Source organism: Arvicanthis niloticus, chromosome 15, assembly GCF_011762505.2.
Source record: "Arvicanthis niloticus isolate mArvNil1 chromosome 15, mArvNil1.pat.X, whole genome shotgun sequence".
Lineage (NCBI taxonomy): Eukaryota > Metazoa > Chordata > Mammalia > Rodentia > Muridae > Arvicanthis > Arvicanthis niloticus.
The window spans coordinates 21,917,889-21,942,106 of NC_047672.1; the positions used below are offsets into that span (position 1 = coordinate 21,917,889).

General features: G+C 37.2%; 2 protein-coding genes across 3 annotated transcripts; both read right to left on the minus strand.

Annotated features, from left to right (window-relative positions):
- Positions 1 to 2,648: 2,648 nt before the first annotated feature.
- Positions 2,649 to 6,192, minus strand: LOC117721048 (prolactin-inducible protein homolog). The gene is made up of 4 exons (XM_034519739.2): positions 6,078 to 6,192; positions 4,539 to 4,641; positions 3,246 to 3,357; positions 2,649 to 2,927 (listed from the first exon to the last, which is right to left on the minus strand). Exons 1-4 carry the CDS (start codon positions 6,170 to 6,172, stop codon positions 2,803 to 2,805), a joined length of 435 nt encoding a protein of 144 aa, XP_034375630.1. The 5' UTR covers positions 6,173 to 6,192; the 3' UTR covers positions 2,649 to 2,802.
- Positions 6,193 to 18,649: 12,457 nt separating this feature from the next.
- LOC117721074 (prolactin-inducible protein homolog) lies at positions 18,650 to 22,992 on the minus strand. 2 transcript variants are annotated; one of them, XM_076913193.1, is made up of 4 exons: positions 22,828 to 22,992; positions 20,816 to 20,924; positions 19,171 to 19,285; positions 18,650 to 18,876 (listed from the first exon to the last, which is right to left on the minus strand). In XM_076913193.1, exons 1-4 carry the CDS (start codon positions 22,914 to 22,916, stop codon positions 18,752 to 18,754), a joined length of 438 nt encoding a protein of 145 aa, XP_076769308.1. In that variant the 5' UTR covers positions 22,917 to 22,992; the 3' UTR covers positions 18,650 to 18,751. The 2 variants fall into 2 exon arrangements, with proteins under 2 accessions (XP_076769308.1, XP_034375657.1); XM_034519766.2 differs by having other exon boundaries at positions 20,816 to 20,927; positions 22,828 to 22,987.
- Positions 22,993 to 24,218: the final 1,226 nt, after the last annotated feature.

Sequence of the window (24,218 nt, forward strand, 5' to 3'; positions counted from 1 at the left end):
AGCTTCTACTTGCTTGGTAGTTTGATTTCTATCCTTTGATTAAAAGTTTTTTTTTTTTCATGCCTTTGGCACACAGGAGTGTTTCTTGCAGATAATAGAATGTTGAAATTTATCTTTTAATCAAATCAGTTGATCGGCATCTTTCAATTCTGGAATTAATGTCATTTATGCTCAAAGTTATTATTAAGAAATGTCTGCTATTTTCCATGGTTGTTTTGGTTGTTCCAGTTGGTTAGACTACTTGACAGTTGTTTAGAACCTTCCATGGTATTATAAGGGCTCTTCCAGTTGGCTGTATTAGACATGATCAATTTTACCTGCATATCCTTGTTTATCAGCTTATCTTAATGAAATATATTCTTTCCTGTGTTCTCACTGATGAGACCTTTTTTTTCTACTTTTTTATGGCATTTCATTAAGAATTTTCTATAATTTTAGTTTAGTTTTAGTTGTTATCTTGTATCGATTCACCTATTTGTCTTGAAATATTTTTATTTTTCTGCTTTATATTTACTTATTATTTATGTATTTATTTATTCATTGGTATGACAATCCCAGTTGACGGTTATTTACCTTCACAGTGGAAATTTAACACTTCAAGTTTTCCTATCATTTAGAGATGCTAGCAACAGTTTTGGTGTTAATCTGATATTTCTGCCTCTGTATAATAGTTGACATTTTTCTCCTTTTAACAATGCTTTTGATTATTTATTTTATGGTACTTTCAATATGATATACTTTCTTATCTTAAATCTATACAATAGGAAATCTAATAAGAAATACCATAGTTTGAGATCAGTTGTGATGCAGGAGAAGACATTTGTACACTCCAAGTTTTTTTCTTACAAGTTTCAGAAGAGCAAAAATACTTGGTGAATAAATTGTAGCTTATACACTTTTTTCCTTGCACTTAATCATTTCAATTAATGAAGTTAAAAAAGAATGGGAAGGGGGTAAATGTAGTAAAAATGTATAACAAGAAGCATGTGTAATAGAGATATGAAAGATGATAGAAACATACATTATTTTAGGCAAAGAAAAGAGACGTATAAAGTATTTTTCAATTCAAATACAGGTTTAAATACACAGGAATAATTACAGTAAAATTTAAAACTAATAACAATGAAATTAAAGTTTAAAATTGGGATAAAAATATTTTAAAAAGTTAGTAAGCTCAAATGGAAGATATTATGCCCACAGTCTGTATTTCTTCCTAATTGCGATGATACAGTTTCCATTTCATCTTTTTTAAAAATATTTTTTTATTTACTGTCTTTTTTGTGTGCTGGAAATTGAATTCTGGGTCTCCAATATCTAGCCAAGCACTTTACCAATGAACCAGATCCCATCCCATGTTCTATTGTTGTTATGTACATATCACTTCCCAAAGGTGTTGAGAGGGCTACTAGTGTAAGAAATTTTAAAAAGTTAGGTCAGTATGTCCAGAGATTCTTGTTACTAAAGACCATTTTCTACTGAAATTTTCCTTTTTCCTTTGATTATAGCTGGCCTGTGGGACAGATTAGTGACTATGTTTTGGACTTTGGTCTGTCAAGTAGTGTGGAGATCTTGTCTACCCATATTTATCTTTGTTTATGCTTAGGCTACTTGAGAACGTTCTACCACCAACTTCCAGTAATCCTATATACTATTGTCTGACACTAACTAGGTTGGGTATGTGGGTAGGGAGAAGTGGAAGAAGCAGGGTGTGAATGTGAGAGTTAGTAGGGTGGGATATGGAGGGGGTGGCTTGTGAATTTTTCAACTTCAGATACCTTTACCATAACTTTGCTTCTGTTTGTCTCCACTGTTAGTATAGAATTAATATCTGAAGCTTCTAGCATGACAGTATAACCAGATTTCTGTGTACTTCTTTTGACTACGGTGTCATTCTCTTTGAGGCAATGGGTGACATATTTTTTGTGTGGAATGTGTGACATATATATTTAGAAGAACGACTGTTAAGTATCACTGTATCATTGCTGGAGAGAGTATATCGGCCCAAAAAAAACAGAGAGTGAAAGTCTTATCTCTTATCATCATTTTCAATTGTGAAGACACTAGAAGATTAGGTATGTATACAAAGTATTTGATAAAGTAATGTCAGACCATTGTCAAAAAGCTTTTGCCAATTTATATACTCCCACTAGCAGTGCATCATGTTTCCAGCATCCCTTTATTAAACACACACACACACACACACACACACACACACACACACACGGCAAAACTTAATTCTTCAATTTTTTTTCTTACTGAAAAGAACTGAAAGACACAATACACAAGATGACCTGGCATTCAAATGCACCATAAGCTCTGTGCCTTTTTTTGACCAGTAGTTGAAAAGAGGAAAGATTAAAGAACAGATGGATGGATGTAGTTGAACTATAATGATAAAAGAACTTGAGATCTTTCCTCAATTCCACTTTGACTATTCAGTATTACTCTTCAAACAGTTGCTCATCTTATCTTTGGGCATTTTCTTTTCTATGTTAAGTGGTGAAAACCAGCTCATGCCTCATTCCCTAGAATCTGTACACTTACTGTATCACTTTTGTTGAATGTGGCCTAGACAAACAGTGTTGAAGAAATCTTTGGTTGTCTGAGCAGATAGAGTAGTAATTTGTGGGAAAAGAATACAGAGCTCATTGTGAAGTTCTAAAAGTTTACTTATCAAACAGAATTTTACCAGAGTTCATGTCACCCTATTTTTTTATTTAATGACAGACATACATACATGAAAGGAACACTCTTCTCCACAGGTAGTTTGGTGACATGGATGTATGGGAGACATTTTCCAGTTCATGACACAACGACTTTTTGTGTAGCAGTCCCTACGTAGGAAGTTTCTGGAAATACGTTTTCATCATCAGGACATATACCCCTAGCTGGAACAACTTCTGCCTTCCCTTGTAAGGCAGTATTGGCTACAGGAAAGAAAGTCAAAGTGTTAAATCATGAACTCCACATAGCTTCATCCACATCTGCTTTTGGATTTAGCAAAGTCTGATTCTACTTTCTTTATGCAAACTAAAAATTGCTGTTTGAACTCTCTTTATTCAGTGTCAACACTCTCTGTCCCTTTATGGTTTTTTTTTTTTTCAGTTTGGGTTCTCATCAGTATACTCCTCACCCCAGTTCTTCCTGCTAGGACCTGGTTTCTTTTATTTTCTTCCTACTAGGATCCATCCTGACAATCATTGTTATCCAACATTCAGAAGCAGGTAGGAAATGTTACCACTTACTAGAGACTTGAATATCCCAGAAGTAGTTGTTTACACTGCAAAGGCAGGAAGTGTAAATAGCGTGAGAAGAAATGTACTTGATGTTTGGATTGATCTCAGTACTAACTTTCACCTGAGTGAAGAAAGAGAGGAAGCGATAGTGTCAATACAGAGACAGCAGCCAGGGTTTGATTATTCAGCAAAATATGAAATTCACAGAGCACTGTGGGTAAGACATATTGTTTTTCTTCAGCCAATGGTATAAATTTTTCAGTCAATAGTCAGATATAAGTAATGACTTCTTCTTCGTGGTTTAGGCAATGTACCCTGCTAAAAATGCAATAGAAAGAACTTCTGGGTATCTACCCAATACCAAATCAAAAATCATTTTTTTTAGCATCATTTTATCTGGATAAATATCCAGTACTCTTATATTTCTATTGTGGCTTTTGGCATAACTAACCTTTTCAATTCTCCTTTTTCATGATTTTTTAATTCACTTTAAAAAAAAAAAGGATTTACTTATTTTTATTTTATGTGGGTCGGTGTGCATGTATACTCAATGTCCACACAGACCACAAGATGGTGTCAGATGCTCTGGAACAGCTGTGTGGCTGTGAGTCACCAGGACTACTCACAAGAACAAGTGCTCTTAACTCCTGAAGCATATCTCTAACCCTCAAACCTTCTTCTTGTATCTCTTTTCTAAGAGACAAAAGATAATTTTAAAGGAATTGGTAAAGAAATTGAGCAAGTAGTGAAGAATTTGGAACAGCTAAAGAAGAGAATAGATTCAGGAAGGTGAGGACAATGTGTGTCTGTGCTTATTGAGGACAAGTAAGCCCGCACATTGAGAGACAGTTCACAGTCATGTGACTCCTATATTTCTTACGGCTGTCAGTATCTTCTGGACTCTCCATCATTAATTCATGAGGTGGAGATGGCAGGTGAGTAGACAAGGGATCATGAGTCCAATAGTGTTTCCTGGTCACTGCCGTGCCGGCATACTTATCTTTGTTACATTGCCATTTTCTTTGATTTTTTTACTCTTCCTATTTTTTCCTCTAAATTTTCATCTTATTTCCTTATGAAAACTCTGAGCCCACAGTTAAAAGTTATCACCTGTCATCTTCGTGACACTGTAATGTTACCTGTAGGATAGAATTTGTAACACATACATTTCTAACATAATATCTCTGAGTTTCAAATCTACATACACAGAAAAATATAAAAAAGGCAATTTTGGAAAATATTAAACCATTGAAAGTTTCAACTGTAATTTTTTTTCATGGTATCTCTCAATTATTCACTTACCGCCACACATTGGCCTACATTATTTCTAACCCGGAGGGTTGCTGTAAACTTGTTTGGCTTTTCCATTGGAGAAATTATCATATCTAGTGAAAGTGGTTTCTTCCTGTATGAGCAAAAAAGGTAGAAACACCATTCAGATTGAAGTTAGAAGACGTAAGAGTTTTGGTATGGGTAGGCAGACAGAGCTCCAGGGGTCAAGTGTCAGGGAGATGCTTGGAAGTTCAACACTTTACTCTGGAAAGACCGTTTGCATGTGATTTCCCCCAAAGCATTCCATATTTCTTGCCAACACACATCCAATAAGATGAGGCAAATAGAAGTCAGAATAGACAGTCCCAGTCCTGATCACCAGGTGAATGTGGAGACCTGAGAAAACAAAGTTACTTTCTCTTTTCTGTCCCTAGTCATCATTCCAGGGTGGAAATTTTTGACTTCAGAGTCTACCTTAGTACACTCACCTTTCAGTTTTCCTTCTACAATTTTCTAAAAATCCTTCAGACCTCTCTTCCAAAAGTGTAACTTAGAGGAGGATATTATATGCTCATGGTCTGCTAAATTTGTCATATAAATGAACATGTCCTCACAGTAAAAACTCACGAGCCTCAGTATTTTTTATTCAGTTCACTGCTCTTTAGGCCTGACATAAGGAACATAAGACATTCTAGTTGAGAAAAGTTAGATTCCCAACTCAAATTTTCTTGACATTATTTCCTCTGTCGCCCAGTCCTCTAAAACTTCTTTGGCACATAAAATTTCCCCATCCAAAATCTCCATGGTTTTATTACCATCTGGTAGATTCTCTTTTCCCATATGATTCTGCACACTGCTTGCTAGTAGACTCTGACATCTCCCTGTAACTCAATACTTTCCTCTTGTCAAATGTCATAGAAAATTTTACATTCCATTTTCTCTTTGTAAGAACTGAGAATCTGATTTTCTTTTCCTATTTAGTCATAGACTTATAGAATAATTTTTATCACACAACAAAGCTTACATAAAGAAACAGGCTTGTTTAAATAAATCTGCTCCAGGTGTGGTTAGCAGAGCCCTGCGTAGTAAACTTAATGAGGTCACAAGTCTTTATTGTGCAATTTAGATAATTCTTCTATGAATGATTTATTAGTTTTGTTTTTTGTTGAGACAAAATGTTTGACTCTGTCACCAGATGAGCCATGAACACACAATCCTTTGCTTCTATACACCAAATTTAGAATTAGAGATGAATCTTAACCATAGCTTAACCCAAAAATATAAGCTAAGCTCATCTCTCCTCTCATACTTGCCATATTGATGAGAAAGAGTGTAGTATAACCAAAGATGATACTATAATCTAGGCAGAAAAGTCAGTTTGAACACAATCTTTCAATTGTTCCCTAGACATTTAGTCACAGAATATAGGCTTAAGAAGCTCCATATTGTTTCATAGTTTAGAAACTTGAAAAGCGAAACATAGAACCACAAATTGCAAGAATCCAATATGTATCACCACCAACTGGGAAGATATTTCTAGTGAGGTGATGTAGAAAGAGAGGGCCTTACCAATTGTCTTGACCATAAGCAGTCTCCAAAAATAAGCACAAAATCAAGAGATGCACAAGAGCTCTGGGATGATAGAACATTTGAAGAGAAGCCATGCTGTAAGAGTTGACACTTACACACCTTGGCCAACTGAAACCCAAATCTCTCCTTTTATTGGCAGCAGGAACACAGCAAAGCAGCTGCCAGGTCGACTTAGGTAAAATCATCATATGCTAGGATGACTCCCTTTGCCACCTTGTTTATTCTTCTGTAACAAAGGTCAGTATCCATCTGGATCTTCAAAATGGATTATAGTGAATTAAAAATGAGATATTTCTCTTTTGCCAGTATATTAGAATGTTCTACATTATTAGAATTGATCCTGTCCCATTTTTTTAAAAAACAAGATCTGTTCTTTGTTATCCTTTGCTTCCTAATCTGCTCTTACTGTGGAAATATGTAATTCTTTTTTAACCTATTTTTTTATTTATTTTATATTTTATTTACATTTCAGATGCCATCTCCTTTCCCCATTTCCCCTCCCTAGAAAGCCTTATCCCAATCCTCCTCCTCCTTTTTGCTTTTATACATTTTTTAAAATGTTAATCAAAGGCTTTATAAGTTTGGTAATGCTCAATCAGAAGTGTAACCCAATACCCAACCTAGATATATAAGCTATCTTTGACTGGTGGAGACACGTGAACATCTGCCTCCATGCCCCCCCTCTTTCTCTCTCTTTCTCTCTCTCATCACCTAGCTTCACCCTTCCTGTTAAAATAAAACTTTTCTCTCAAAATGCAATTAGAGCATAGTCATTCCTAATTGTACCAGTGAGGTACAAGATAGTCCTAATACCCAGTCCATCATTTTGTTGACTAACCAGAACCTCTGTCATCTGTCCTAACTAAAGCACTTGGTTTTGAATCTGGCTTCTTTTCTTGGCTTTTGGTGAATGTCAGCTGAAAACCGTCCACTCAGATCTGTTCTCTCAAAGTAAATAACCGGGATTGGCTATGAGACTATAGGTCTTCAACCCCGTCAGAAATACAGAGTGACTGAGTTAACTGAAATTATCGGAAGCACTAAGCATAGATTCTAAAACTTAGCCAATTTATAGAGAACTTTGAACACCTGGAAAGCCCTTATACTAACGAACATTGGAGCATCAAATCTTCAGCCTTCTGGAACAGAATCATCTGACAGACATTAGTGATGCAGAATTATTAAGGGCTGATTACTCTGTGTAGGCAGATATAATCAGTTGACTATTCTGCAAGTGTGTCATTCTCTGGACAGTGATTTGTCTGTAGATGGAAAGAGGCAATTCTTGCCTAGTGGCTGTCACTGCACAACTGGAGTAACTCCAAGGATGCTCAATTTCTTCTTAGAATCCATGACAGGAAGCTGTCAGGAGCAGACAGGTCTCTAATCAAAATGAACATTAATATATAAATATATGTAATGTCAATTCTATGGACTTCTGGCGTTTTGAAAACCAACTATCCATGTAAGGTAATCTAGACTGTTGTCTGTTAACTCCTCTCAGCTATTTCTAAATAAAATATGGAAAACACCCTAACAATAAACTCAAAGCCATGAATTTGCTATAGTCCCTTAACTCATAGGCTAACCATCCCAAATCAGTTAAAAAAGTTAAAGAAAGACTGGGTCTAAGTCTTGTATTCCAAAATGTGTTACACAGGAACAATGCCCATGAGAGCATCAATATTCATCTCACTTTTATATTAATAAGAAACTCATACCAATGAAAACCTTAAATTTGAAATCAAAGTAAATTTTGTACCATTTAAGAAATTATAGCTTCATCTTGATATTAATTATACAGATTTCTACCAATAGGTTATGGCTATGCAATGAGTCCTAGCTAATCCTCCCTGTTCCAACAAAACCACTATTTTTCCCTAGAAAGACAGACCAATATTAACCACCTTAGTCCCCAAGCTCAGGGAATAGGGGCGCTGACAGTTCTTTAACTTCTTCAAGCTGATTAAGGGCACTGAGATATTAGAAGAGGGGTCGGGGGAAGAGTAAATTGATAAGCCTCTGACGCTTTGTCTTCACTGAATCCAGATGGAATTCCAGGACATCGGAGGTTTGGGCAGGTCTGCTCAGTATGATTGATGAGTAGATACAGCAAGGCTGTGTGTTCTGCAATATACAATTCTCAGAACAAGTTTTAGTACCAAGAAAAAAATTTATTTTTCCTAGAGGGTTGACATTTTTTAAAGATGTTGGTTCTAGCAACTTTTCTTTTTTTTTTTCCCCTTTTAAAAAATTGGTTGTAATATTTATATTTCAAATTTTATCCCCTTATCCCATTCCCCCCACCACCCAGGAACCCCTTATGCCATCCCCCCTCCTTGTGCTTCTATGAGGGTGTGATTTTCCAGTTTCTATGATGCTGTTTCCATTAACATAAATTGCCTCCTAAATTTCTAAATTCTTCCCTTTATGTTATTAAATCTCCTATTTTTCTTTCTTTTTTTTTCTCTTTTTTTTTTCTCCTTTTTCCCATCTCTTTTTTTAATTGGGTATTATACTTACCTTTCAGATTTTATCCCCTTACCCCACTTCCTCCCACCACCCAGAAACCTCCTTTCCCATCCCCCCTCCTCATGCTTCTATGAGGCAGTGACCGCACCTACCCCCCCACTACCCCCTCCCCACCCACTCTGTGTTCCTTGTTTATGGGACCAAGAAACTCCTCTCCCACCTATGCCAGACAAGGCCATCCTCTCCTACATATACAGCTGGAGTCATGGGTCCTTCCCTATGTGCTCCCAGGCTGGTGGTTTAGACCCTGGTGGGCACTGGTTGTTTGGTATTGTTGCTTTTCTCCTGGGGTCACAAAGCCTTTCTGCTCTTTCAGTCTTCTCTCTAAGTTCTCCATTGGGAAACCCTTGATCATATCAGTGGTTAGCTGTGAGCATCGTCCTCTGAATGTGTTAGTCTTTGGCAGACCTCTAAGTAGACAGCTATATCATATTCTTAATGGCATGCACTTCCAGCCATCCACATCAGTATCTAGCTTACGTGACTGTACATGGGATGAACACCCAGGTGGAATGGTCTCCTGATGGCCCCTCCTTCAGTTTCTGTCCCATGTTTTGTTTCTATATTTGCTCCCTTGAGTATTTTTGTTACTCGTTCTAAGTAGAACTGAGGCATCCCCTCTTGGTCTTCCTTCTTCATGAGCTTCATGTGGTCTGCAGGTTGAGTCTTCACTATTCCAAGCTTTTAGGCTAACATCCGCTTAACAGTGAGTAAATACAATGTGTGTTCTATTGTGATTGGGTTAACTCACTCAGGATGATAATTTCTAGATCCATCCATTTACCTAAAATTTTCTCAAATTCATTATTTTTAATAGCTGAGTAATACTCCATTGTATAGATGTACCACAGTTTTTGTATCCATTCTTCTGTTGAGGGACATCTTGGTTCTTTCCAGCTTCTGGCTGTTATAAATAAGGCTGCTATGAACTAAATGGAGCATATGTCCTTATTATATGTTGGAGCATGTTCTGGGTATATGCCCAGGAGTGGTATAGCTGGATCCTCAGGTAATGGTATGTCCAGTTTTAGGAGGAACCGCCAGATTGTTTTCCAGAGTGGTTGTACCAGCTTGCAATCCCACCAACAACGGAGGAGTGTTCCTCTTTCTCCCCATCCTCGCCAGCATCTACTATCACCTGAGTTTTTGATCTTAGCCATTCTGACTGGTGTGAGGTGGTATCTCAGGGTTGTTTTGATTTGCATTTCCCTGATGACAAAGGATGTTGAGCATTTCTTAAGGTGCTTCTCAGCCATTCAAGTTTCCTGTGTTGAGAATTCTTTGTTTAGCTTTGTGCCCCATTTTTAATAGGGTTATTTGGTTATCTGGAGTATAATTTCTCAAGTTCTTTGTATATCTTGGATATTAGCCCTCTATCAGATGTAGGATTGGATAAGACCTTTTCCCAATCTGTTGGTTGCCATTTTGTCTTATTGACAAGGTTCTTTGCCTTACAGAAGCTTTGCAATTTAATGAGGTACCATTTGTTAATTCTTGATCTTAGAGCATAAGCCATTGGTGTTCTGTTCAGGAACATTTCCCCTGTGCCTAGGTATTCGAGGGTCTTCCCCACCTTCTCTTCTACTTGTTTCAGTGTATCTGGTTTTATGTGAAGATCTTTTATCCACTTGGATTTGAGCTTTGTACAAGGAGATATGAATGGATTGATTTACATCCTTCTGCATGTTGACCTCCAGTTGAACCAGCACCATTTGCTGAAAATGCTGTCCTTTTTCCACTGGATGGTTTTAGCTCCTTTGTCAAAGATCAAGTGACGATAGGTATGTGGACTCATTTCTGGATCTTCAATTCTAGTCCATAGATCTTCCTACCTGTCTCTGTACCAATACCATGCAGTTTTTATTACTATTGCCCTGTAGTATAGTTTAAGGTCTGGGATGGCGATTCCCCCAGAAGTTCTTTTGTTGTTGAGAATAGTTCTCCCTATCCTGGGTCTTTTGTTGTTCCAAATAAATTTGCAAATTGCTCTTCCTATCTCTATGAAGAATTTATTTGGAATTTTGATGGGGATTGCATTGAATCTATAGATTGCTTTTGGCAAGATGGCTACTTTTACTAAATTAATCCTGCCAATCCAGGTGCATGGGAGATCTTTCCATCTTCTGAGATCTTCTATTTCTTTCTTTAGAGACTTGAAGTTCTTGTCATACAGATCTTTCACGTGCTTGGTTAGATTCACTCCAAGATATTTTATATTATTTATAACTATTGTGAAGGGTGTTATTTCCCTAATTTTGTTCTCAGCCTGTTTATCTTTTGAGTATAGGAAGGCTACTGATTTGTTTGAGTTGATTTTATATCCACCCACTTTACTGAAGTTGTTTATCAGGTTTACGAGTTTCTGGATGAAGTTTTAGGGTCACTTGAAATCTCCCACTATTATTTTGTGAGGTGCAATGTATGCTTTAAGCTTTAGTAAAGTTTCTTTTATGTATGTGGGTGCCCTTGCATTTGGCGCATAGATGTTCAGAATTGCAAGTTCCTCTTGGTACATTTTTTCTTTTGATAAATATGAAGTGTCCTTCTTTATCTTTTTTGATTACTTTTGGTTGAAAAATGATTTTATTTGATATTAAAATCGCTACTCCAGCTTGTTTCTTGGGGCCATTTGCTTGGAAGATTGTTTTCCAACCTTTTACTCTGGGGTAGTATCTGTCTTTTTCACAAAGGAGTGTTTCCTGTATGCAGCAAAATGTTGGGTCCTGTTTATGTATCCAATCTGATAGTCTATGTCTTTTTATTGGAGAATTGAGTCCATTGATATTAAGAGATATTAAGGAGAAATGAATGTTGTTTCCTGTTATTTTTGTTATTGGCAGTGGAGTTATGCTTGTATAGCTACCTTTTTTTTAGGGTTGTTGGAATATTACTTTCTTGCTTTTTTTAGGTTGTAGTTTCCCTCCTTGTGTTGGAGTTTTCCACCAATTATTCTTTGAAGTGCTGGATTTGTGGTAAGATATTGTGTAAATTTGGATTTGTCATGAAATATTTTGGTTTCTCCATCAATATTGATTGAGAGTTTTGCTGGGTGTAGTAGTCTGTGCTGGCATTTGTGTTCTCTTAGGGCCTGTATGATATCAGTCCAGGATCTTCTGGCTTTTATGGTCTCTGGTGAGAAATCTGGTGTAATTCTTATAGGTCTGCCTTTATATGTTACTTTGTCTTTTTCCCTTAGTGCTTTTAGTATCTTCTCTTTGTTCTGTATATTTGATGTTTTGATTATTATGTGACGGGAGGTGATTCTTTTTTGGTCTAGTCTATCTGGGGTTCTGTAGGCTTCTTGTATATTTAAGGACATCTCTTTTTTTAGCTTAGGGAAGTTTTCCTCTATAATTTTGTTGAAGATATTTCCTGGCTCTTTAAGTTGGGAGTCTTTACCTTCATCTATACCTATTATCCTTAGGTTTGGTCTTCTCATTGTGTCCTGGATTTCCTGGATGTTTTGTGTTAGGAGCTTTTTACATTTCACATTTTCTTTGACCGTTGTGTCTATGTTTTCCATGGTATGTTCTGTGCATGAAATTCTCTCTTCTGTCTCTTGTATTCTGTTGGTGATGCTTGCATCTATGACTCCTGATCTTTTTCCTAGGTTTTCTATCTCCAGGGTAGTCTCCTTTTGAAATTTCTTTATTGTTTCTACCTCAATTTTTAGATCCTGGACAGTTTTGTGTAATTTTTTCACCTGTTTGGTTGTGTTTTCTTGCATTTCTTTAAGGGCTTCTACCTGTTTACCTGTGTTCTCCTCAAATTCTTTGAGAGTGTTGTTTATGTCCTTTTTAAAGTCCTCCATCATCATCATGAGAAGTGATTTTAATTCTGAGTCCTGCTTTTCTAGTGTGATGTGGTGTTTAGGCCTTGCTATGGTGGGGGAACTGGGTTCTGGTGATGCCAAGTAATTTTGGTTTTTGTTGTTTACATTTTTCCGCTTGCCTTTCTCCATTTGGTTAACTGTAGTGCTACTCCCACTCACTGGTTCTGACTGGAGGCTGCCTTTCCAGGTATCTTGGTTATGTCAGAACTCCTCGGCATCCGGATGACTCTATGATCCTGAGCGCCTGCTGCTTTGGGTACAGTGGCTCCTCTAGGATATTTCAGGATATGGTGTCTCCACAGTAGTAGACCAGCTAGGTGTTTGCTGCTCTGAATATAGTTGCTCCTCTGAATGTAGATGCTTCAGGATATGGTGTCCCCTGCTCTGCAGCTCTGTGTGCCGTGTCTTCCCTAAGATGCCTGCAACTCTGCAGTCCTTGACCTCTCTTGGTTATCTCTGCAGCTCTGTGGTCCATGACCTGTGACCTCCCTAGGGTGCCTCCGGACTCAGTTTCTAGAGGGGAGTAGATAGGCTGGGATGCTGCTCCAGCCACCAGTATCCGGGCCAGGGGGAAATATGTAATTCTTAAGCATCTTTCTTTTTCTTCTAGATGCCACAAACTATCACCTTCCTAGTAACTCAGAGAACTCTAACTCAAGAATATTCTGCAGTTGATCAATAACCAGCATATTATTATTACTTAACTCCCCTGATTTGTATTTTTACATACAGGGAGTTTTCTCTAGGAGAAGATAGTTCTCCCTTGCATTCAGAGTAAGTTTCTTTAAAACTCGAGGCATGCATTTATAAAGAAGTCACATGTAAATATGGAGTTCAAATATATTTGATATCATTTTAACCATATCATCAGAGAGCAAGACCTGGACAGCTTTGCTTCTTGTATATTGGTTCTTTCACAAGACTTGGGAGCACATAAGATGTTAGGGAGTGTAATTTAGGATGTTTCCCAAAAAGATCTTGTCAACCTAGTTCTCAGACTCCATCACTTCAGTTACTGCTCTGCTTATATGTTCCTCATTGGGGAGTACAGGTGTGGGGAGAAATGCCAGACTCCACTATTAAAGGAAATTTGTGGTCATCTCTATGGTACTTCAAGATAATATGAAAGATGAAGAAACTCACAAAGTATTAAAGTGAACAGCAGATACATGGATTTGCCTACTTACCATTGAGGTAGGAGAATCTTGGTATTCTGAGATAGATGACTAGGTGCTATCTCAGAATGGAGGGTCAGGATAACTCAGAATTCAGAGCATCTGCTGATCCATGATTCTCCTTGAGACAGAGTGCTTAGGTTATAGGATCTAGAGATGGCCTATAACTTAAGATGGCATCTGTTCCATTTTTATTTTATTATATCAGTGTTACCTATGGATTTAGAAGAGCTACTGTCAAAAGTCAGATGCGGTGCACCCTAAATGGACTAAATGAACTACCTCACTTTATATTCCCTAAAATTATTTTTCATCTTCTTTCATTTTTCTTTAATGTTTTTGTAAGAATTCACTGTGTATTTCATTGATTCCTTATAATTTTTGAAGTTTCTTTTTCATAAAGTTTAAAAAATGGAAGAAACATGACCAGAACAAACAGGTCATTGTTCAGTGACTGAATTCTAGAAGACAGTACCAGGACATCAGAAGATAAAGAGGTTAAAGATAGAAAAGATAAGAAAGTTTAGGGTCAGGAGGTCTTCTAAAAGATATGTTTTTTGACAACCAACTTTATTATAAAGTACATTTTCTCATATACTCTTTCTGGGGAAGAAATGGGATGAAGGTAGTATAACCTATCATATGTTGGCTGGAAGGCAGCACGAAACTAATACAAAACTGTTGTATGAGGGGAATACCATATCTTCAGAACATCACAGGCTGGGCATGCAGCGCCCTGAGAACTGATAGTCATAACCCTATACTCAGTGAAGATTTGGGTTCTCAGCATCTCTATATACATCAAGGCCTCAAGAGAAAGCTCTCAAAGCCATAGCCTTAGGCTCTTTTTGGCTCTACCAAGCACATTCCTGGTTTTGAGAACGAGCTATGTTATTTCTGTATGTATTGAGGTCTCCGAGAAAGGCATAGTTGATCAAGCAAGCTTTTAACAGAGGATAAAATATGGTAACTGAGAGGTGAAACATAAGCAAGTATGTTACATATGTATATGGAAAAGCCTGGCACCTTGTTCAACCTCAGAAGCTATTCTTTGTCAAAGACTAAGTAACAATTTTGCCTCTAAGCATATCAGTGCACAATGAGAAAAGGAATATGGAAAAAGACATCTAAGATTAAGGGCCATTTTAGGGGTAGTAACAAAATATATCCAGTAGAATATTGCTAAGAAGTATACATAAAGAAAAGCAGTCTAAATAAAACCCCCCAAATAACTGGGGAGACAGAGCCCCCAAATGGCCATAACATATTACCAAATGAAGTTTCCATTACTGGACTGGGTTACAGCTAATCGAATTGTTGGCTTAAGGAGTCCAGTGGAAATTCCCAAACAACCCAGGCTATTGCCAAGACGATAGATTGTTCCTCAAAATTTAACAACAAAGCCCATGGGCTAAAGACAACACCTATGTAACTCACTGAACATGGAGAAGTCTAGCTGCTGCTGACAGAGACTTCATTTCTATATTATAAAGCCTTTCCTACAGAAAGGTACTCTGCAGCTACCAAAGAATATGCATAAACACCAAACACTGACACAAAACATATATTCTAACAATAGAGTCCTGGCTACAAAATATGCTAGTGCAATCATCACTCAAAGATTCTGGTAGTAACTATCCAATATCTGATTTGACTTAAGTCCTTCTTCACCAGACAGAACCCATATGTCATATGGGTTAGGTGACCAAGAATCTGAGACTAGAATGCCAAGAAACTATGGTAAACACAAGTACTAAAAATAAACCAAACCAAACCAAAATGTAGCAAAAAAAAAAAAAAATGACTTCTAATGACACCCATTTACACTCATAGATAAGTATCTTGTTTAGCCATTATTAGAGAAGCTTACTCCTGCAGCATATGGAACAAATACAGAGACACGCAGCAATATAATATGCAAAGACTGAGAGACCTTGGAACACTCAGGCGTAAAAGAGATGTTTCCATCAGATTTCTCCCCTCAGTGTTCAAGGAATTCTGCAGAGGAGGAGGCAGAAAGACTGTAAAAGCTTAAGGGGACAAAATAAACCAACAAAACAAGACCTTCTAAATCAGCAGGATCAAAGCTCCTATGAATTCACACAGACTTAAGCAAATGTATAGGGCCTGCATGGGTTTGCATCAGTTCTTCTGTGTATATATTGTGGCTTCCTGAGTGTGCAAATGGGTGTGTCTCTGTGTCTTATATATTCTTTTGGGCTCTTATCTATCTGTTTGTTTGGTTTTGTTTTTTGGTGTTTGAGTTTGGGTACTTCTCTGTTTTGTTGTTTTGTTTTATCCAATTCTGATGTGTTAGTTTGTTTTATTTTATTTGATTATTTTATTGTATTTTATTATTATTCCTTGGAATTCTGTTTTCTTATGAGATACAATGAGGGAGTAGATTTTCATGGGAAGGGAAATTGGGAGGATTTGGGATGGGTAAAGAGAAGGGAACCCAAAATTCAAATATATTATGTAAGAAAAAAAATCCATTTTCAATAAAATGAAAAACAATTGAGAAGAAATATCAAAGAATAGAAAGCAAGTCAGAGCAGATTTTGGAGCCAGCAGGCTAGCCTTACCAAGATACTCAGCTTTTTTTTTTTTCTTTTCTACCGAGCATTACTTCTGTGATAGATATGGGTTTTATCTCATGTGGTTGGGGTTGAGAAGTCACCATTTGTGCTGTTGCAGTGATTGTGTTTACACCACATGGCTTATAAAATGGTGTACAACTTTGATCTCTTGTGTTGTGTTTTCCCCTAAGAGTACCGCTGAGCGCCTTTGAGGGGTTCATTTTCACGTTGCACCCTCATGAATTCGTGAAATGACACAAAAGCTAATAACGTGATTTGCGCTGTGCATGGAGCAGACCTGTTTACAATAAATACGAATGTATGGTCCTTAGAAGAGAATGTGTTACAAGAGAGACAGAGAGATTCTGGACTTAGCATTTCATTGATTTTTCATTTGCAGTTCTTCAGATGGAAGTAAAGTAGTCAGCTCCATAAAAGTCAATCTTGTGAAGATGAAAAAGATTGGTAGGTGTTCCAATCATCACGAGAAATGTGCATGAATAAATACATGGATTAATGTGTAGACCAGAGAATGTGGGCAGGAGGGATAATTTACATTTTTTTAATTCAGGTATGTAACTCAATTTGTATTAATACATTTAACATACTTGAATTTTCTATGAAAAAGCTTGAATTTAGAATGCACAGCAAATCATATTGTTAGCCTTGGTGTCGTTTTTCATGAATCCATTAGGTTATAATGTGAACTTTTTCTCTTAGAGTCATTTCTGAGCATAGTTTAGTACAATTTTGGTGATGTAAAACACTGTAGATTCTTGGTTTTCTTTTGTTTATGAAGGTGATAGGTTTGTAGATGATCTTCTACTCAGTGCTAAAAATAGTTCTAAATGTCTTAATTTAGGCAACCTCAAAGAATGTACAGAATGTAAGATATCAACAGTTTATTTTTACTTACCTTACATTAGGGAGAATGAGGACAATTAAATCAGTGGCCTAAAGATTAGTTATCTAAGATAAAATGTACTTTGTGCAGATGAAAATAACACATGACTTTGGCCCATGTGCCCTATCTCTACTTTTATTTATTTATGTAACTTCAGCAACTTTGGCATGAGTCTATTAAATAAGCCAGCAGTGTTTTTTCTTTTAATCTGTAGACAAAAGTAGCAATTGACATTCTTCTCTAGACTTTTCATTGGTATATTCTACAGAACTTGGAACTTTGCAGTGGGTCATGGAGTCCTTACAGAGAAGGAGAGAATGTCATATCTATTTTACACAGGCAATTGATGTTAATGTCCCAATAACATCTGAAATAATGTTTTTGGACAACCTTCTTTCCCTCTCCTGAATGCTCATCTTCACTCAGGACCACTGGCTTGAAAAGTTTTATTCCATTTTCTTACCCAGATATACTCAGTCTGTTGTCATTCTGATTCTTTTTATAGCATCCTCTAGAGTTCTTTCAGTTATCTATGCCCAGTACCAGAAAGCTTACCTGACAAGCACATTCTACCTTTCTAGCTTTGGGTTCTTGAGGTCTACTTTTCCATTTGCCAGAATTTCACTCATCTGTTTTGGACCTTTGTTCATGCCTCACTTCTATCAAAAAGCAGTAGCTGGTCCCGTCCGAGAAAGCAACTCAGGGCTCATAGCCTTTGTTTATAGTCAGCCAGAATTGCTATGCCTGAGGTGTACATTGCTCTAGTGAGTCATACTTTCTTGTTTGGAACTGATTGAGAAGAACTGACAGAATGTAAAACAATGCAACAATTCATGGTTAGCACTACAGACTGTTCCTTCTTAGTTACAAATCACTTCCATCCTCTGAGAATTGAAGGTGGAGCTCTCAGAGCGCATGGGATAGAGAAAAGTCAAGCAATAGGCAGCTTGACTTCCAGCCCTGGCTCCCTCTTATTTGTCCTGAGTATTAGGACTATTACAGGAGTGACCTTTTGACTACTAGAGACTGGGTGTCTTTTTGTTATTCCTTCTTCTTTTCTTTAAAAGTGTTTGTATGTGTTTGTATGATTTGTGTGCATGGATGAGTGTTAGTGTTCCTGTGCCATGGCACACTCAAGAAGATCAAAGGGCAGTTTCGTGTATTGGTCCTTCCCTTCTACTCACTTAAAGAGAACATTTGTAATTGTTCCTCACAGCATACACAAAGCAAGCTTGCCCAATAGCTTCTGCAGAGATTTCTATGCTTGCCTCCTGTCTCACTGTAGAAGCACTGTGATTATTAATGTGTGACACTATTTCTGGCTTTATGTGGGCTCTGGGAATTCTCATCTAAGTCTTCAATCCCGGATGGTAAGTAGTGCACACACTAAGGTATCTCTCCACGCTTCTTTCCTTTTTATGTCAGTGAATAGAAAAAAAAAAACATAAAATCTCAGTAATTGTACTTGTAAGAAATTTGGGGTACTTTCCTGATTTTGAGGATAGATTTTAGGCACGGTAACACATGGAGACACTTATAGAAAGTTTATTTAACAGACTACAATAGATATTCCAGTCAATTTTACTTGGAGAAAATGATAATGGTTTTGAAAGACACATAAGAAGCCTTTGTTAATTCACGTACACAGTATGATAAGTGACGTACCGGTCTCCTGTGATGGGCACCACTGCCACATCATTAGGGCAGATACCTTTCTCCTTAACAATGTCGACCACTACTGCAAAGTCTATAGTTTCTGGAAGAAACAAAAACAAAAGTTATCTCTCAGACACTCTAGGGTTCTCTGATTTTCCTGCTAGAACCAGTTAAGTCCTTCCTGGGATAGGGTTTCCCCAAATCATTTGCAAGTCACTCCTTTTTATCCATCCTTTCTCATGCTATACTTTCCACAGCTTTAGGTCCCAGGAATGCTCCTCATGGGCTACCTTTCCACCTATCATTTTGCTTTTCCATGCTTTCAACTAGAAGTTCTTCAGCTGTGTTTATGTTTTTAATTTTCCCTCTTTGGCAAGTAGTTCTTTTTACCTACCTGGGACATCAAAATCCCAGTAAAAGGTGGTAGGATGATCATTACAGAGGCAGCCGGTTTGTACATAGGCAAAGGAACCTCCAATTGGTAGATTACTTACAAGGTAAGTTTTGATCTAGTTGGGAGAGAAAGCTCACTGTTAGTACAAAAAATAAATAAATAGAAGGCAATACAAGAGAGGAAATAGCTGAGACACAAACTAGGAACATAGACACGGTCCATTCATTGTTGTATTATCATTCTACAGGCTAATTGTCCCAGACTCTCTCTCTCTTCACACTATCATATTTAGCCCAGAAGTCTGAGTGTGAGATTCAGGAGGATGCAAGTGAATCTACTAGGCAAGGAAGTTCATCCTACTGTGTCTATCTCCTGAGGGAAGGTTTGTCCTTGGTACCAGCTAGAGTTCTTGGAAATGACTCATATGAACACTTACCATGTGGCCCAGTGAATAGCAGTCCAATTGTTTAAGTGCTGATGCCAGGACAAGGCTTTACGAGATGATGGCCAGGCCCTTTCCTTGGCCAAATCTAACCCTGTCACAATTGAATTATTCTCTCACTCTCACCAATTCCAACTGCGAGATTAAAAGTTACTCCCTTTGCCCATGTCTGGCCATTATTTGATAAGTAAATTTTTTGAAGGTCAATTTCTTTGCATTTTAAACCTGAGAGTGCCTGTTAACTTAAAACATCACATATTAATATGTACATTAATATACATTATATTATTACATAATTATATAATATATTATATATGTAATACACACACACATACACACACACACACACACACACACCTGTTTCTGCCATCTAACTTAGGAGTTTTATCCTAGCAATATATCTACCCAGATGGACTTGTAAGTAGAATTCAGTGATTACAAAAAAATGATGAGAAAAAAATGCATTTAAATGAGATTCAACCTTTCATCTATAATTACAGTCATCAATGCAATGCAATAAATCAGGAGTATATATAATTTTTACTACAAACTGCATGAAAGCATTTCATATCAAGCTTCAGATTCAGTTGTCTTGAAATGTTACCGACACTCATCTTTATCTTGAATATATGGTCAGTATCAGGGAAGTACGATTAAGGCCAAGTACACATGCCATATATACATTTCTGATGTTTGCTCCCATATCTAGCAACTTTATACTGAATAGTTTATTGTTTGGAAGGACAAGTGGAAAAGAGGCTCTGTTTAGAGTCTTAATGACGAAGAAGAAACAGATCTCTCATATTCTCTTCTCATCCCTGCTCCAAACTATGGTTGCAAGATGTTCATATGAGAACCTGTTCCCAAGCCCTTCCCAAAATCCACGAATGCTCAGGGTAATCCTGGAGCAAGCACTATCAGTTCTCTATGAGCTCTTTGTCTTCTTCCACCTATTTCTATCTTAGATGTTTTTCATTCTTTTTCTCACTCTTTTTCTTCCTAGACTCTTGTGGACCAGGGTTATTTGTCTGTGCAATGGGAATCATAATCTGCTCCAAGTTCTCAACATTGTTGTGAGATTCATGTAACAAAACACATCTGAATATGTTAAACTTATCATGCAGTATTAACAGAAGAGATTAATTCAATTATATTCATAACCCAAGTCAGATTTTGCCTTGGATTTACTGTCTATCTACTTACCACCAAACATTCTCTATATTGTGTTTGAAGTTTAAGTGCCACAGTGATCTCCTCATTTGCCGCTGCTGTTGATGGAACTTTTAGGTCAAATAGAAGTGGACGTCGGGGACTTCTGGGAAGAAAAACATAAGACACAGAGATCAGAGAACTGATTGTAGGAGAAAGCACTATTCTAACATGGGTCAAGGGGAGAAAGCAAAGGTGGAAGTGGTGTAACTTGCCTCCATTCCTAAGCAGTAGAATCTCCAGAAATCTTTGTGTGTTGGTTTGAATATTTTCTTTTGGTTAATTAAGCAATGGACAAATTGTTTAAAATGGAGCATCCTTTTTCTCAGTTACAAATGACAAATTTTAAAAGAAAAGATTATCTACTATTTCATGCTGTTTCTTAACACCCCATAGCAAGTTGTGCTTGTACTGTGTGTCAGGTGACCATTTCACAGGGGTCACCTAAGATCCCAAAAAAATTCCACATATATTCTCATTATTATTTATAACAGTAGTAAAATTATGAAGCAACAATGAAAATAATTTTATGGTTGTGGGTCATCAAAACATGAGAAACTGTTAGAGAACCACTGCTCTACAGTTTGTTAGCTCTTTGTTCCTGACTGAAACAATAGAGTCAAATCATCCTTAGGAAAAACTTTATACCCACAGAATTATGTAAACAACCCTGTACTGGAGGATTACATAGATCTTCCTTGAAGCAGTCACCCCTATGATTGCTAGATAGGACCTAGGAATGTCGACCTATTTAATAAAACAGAGAAATTGCACATATTGTAGTTATGAACACACCACAATTGGAGAAAACGTGCATGAGATAATGCAAAAAGCAAATCTTACTCTTTAATCTACAATGCTTGTTCTAGGCCAAGGGGATCAATCAAAGAACCCAACTAGAGTTCTTTGGTGCTATGTGTGATAGAAAAGAATTCTTAGAGAACATTATTCATACATTTTCCTGGGGCTGAACATGTTAGATTTTAATACTAGCACCAACTTTTCTATGATTCAGTTCCTATAAAAGATATATGGATACCAATTATCTTCAAAATTCCAATTTGTGAATGACTTCAAGATAGTAGGATGACCATATTAGATATAGCAATTAATCATACCAGTGTTCTCCTGAGGATAGGAATTCTACACCTGAAAATTCTATACCTGGAAATATTGAATAATAAGTATAGGAGAGTTGTTGATCAGCTGGGATGGCCAAAGCACTTAATTGTGTGACTTATTTCAACATGGGCTCCCTCTGGGCCAAAAAAAAGTGCCATTTACACTGGAACATGTAGGGATTTGCAGGGTGCCTGTATCAGCTCTTTAAAACCTTGTGAATTCTGCTAGGAAAGGACATTTGGCCAAGCTTCCAAGAGCACCAGTAGGGTCCCAATTGGGTGTCTTTGCTTCTCCTAGCTTCATTTGTTCTCTGGCTTCATTTCTTGCTTGATTTTATTCCTTCACGTTTTCTGATTTCTTCAAACATTTACTCTTAATATGGTAGCTTCTAGGTCCTAGGGTGACTGTTACTATAGGTCCTCATCTTTACCTTTAGGTTTATCATTGGGATGACCTCTATGATGACTGTTTTGTTAGTTCAACCTGAGACTATATATCAGTGATCAAGGCTCTGATTCTCAGAGACTCCTGAAAGTGACATTTGAAGCTGTTGCTAGAACTAAGAGACCTCTTTCCCTTTATAAAATAAACTGAGAAAAAGTATCTACCATTTGTGAGAGAAATTAAGAGTAATTGTTTATAGCTAAATTATCATACATTTTGGGGCTTTCATTGTATAGGCAAGCCTATACATCCAGTGGACATGTGAAGGGAATCAATGGAGGCTACTAAGAGAATGAAACTTGACATATGATCTATGAGAAATATCAAGGACAGAGCCCTTGCTACCTCCAAAATCTACATCAAACTGTGTACAGATTTCCAAGCCAGAAGGGGATCTTCTCTATGCGTTTCCTGCAGAAAAAAAGAGGGGGTTGACTTACCCATCATCCTGGCCTTTGTTGATCCCCAGCTGCAGGCAGAGGACCAAAAAGAGAGTGGCAGCACTAAAGGTGAATGAGAAACCCTGCATAGTGGAGAAATCAGGACACCAGAGTAGTTGGGTTCTTGGTGCTCAGCACAGGTTTTATATACAGATCACAGAAGCAATAAAGCTGACAGGTCCATGAAGTGACTTACCTAATTACTTTCCTTACTTATGATCCTTCCTTATCTGGGAGAAGTTTGTTATTTCTACAAAAAAATGTCATCATTCAATTAAATTGTTAGAATATGTGTGATTGTTCTTTCCTATTTTCTTAGTGCCAAAGACCTTCTTTAAAGGTTCCTTCTTGGCTAACAGATATGTTTTTCTTTTCTGTCATTTACCTCTGTTCCTGTTCCTTACCTTAAATTATTACTGACTTCGTCTTGGCAGATGGTAGATGTTCTGGATGACAGGTCCCAAGCTACAGTACAACACATTCATGATGATTTTGTTATTAATTCAAAGGGAGATGCCACTATATTAGAGTTCTACTATTATCAGCCATTAGTACACAGAAGTCACTTCCAATCATATTTCTGAGAGAACTAGGAAAGGGCTGGTCTCTATGGATGATGGAGCAGTGTGACTATAGTACCTGATAACGTGGTGATATTTGTGATTAAGTCCTTCTCAATTTCAGGAGTAGTAGTAAGTTATCCAGATAGATCCTAGGTCCTAGATCATAGGGGTGATCTTCAAGGAAGATCTATGTAATCCTCCAGTACAGGGTTGTTTATATGATTCTGTGGGTATGAAGTTTTTCCTGAGGCTATAGATATCATGAAATCTCTATGGTGAAATGTTGCTCTCATTGTACAGAATTCATTCCCACACTTACATCCCCAAAACAGATCATTTAGCATTAAAAATCCAGTCATTTTCCACATTTGACTTATGGTGTAAGATGAATAGGAAGATAATTATAAGGATTCTCTCTACTGGACCACAAATCAAATTATATATTAGAGACATCCCTGGAACGTGAATTTCTCCCCCATGAAATGATAGGGAGACTCATTTTTTTTTTATAATATATCCTTACTGTATTTAAAGCTGGTTTTTAACCTAAATGTTTGTACTTTAGGATTCTTTTCATCTGTGGAATAACAAGAGCCAAGGAAGATGTTCAGAGGTGTGAATTTGAAAGTCATCAATCTAAGCCTTACCTATGGATTTTGCTACAGCGTGAGTTGGGAAAATAAAGTCTAGCTGTACGCTCACAGTGGATAAATTTTTAATCCCCTCTCCTGCTTCTTTATTCTTGTGCTAATCTCTTTATCTTACAATGGACACCAATACATTTTTGCTGTTTGTAGCTACAGCCACATACTTTTTTCTATGTCCCAA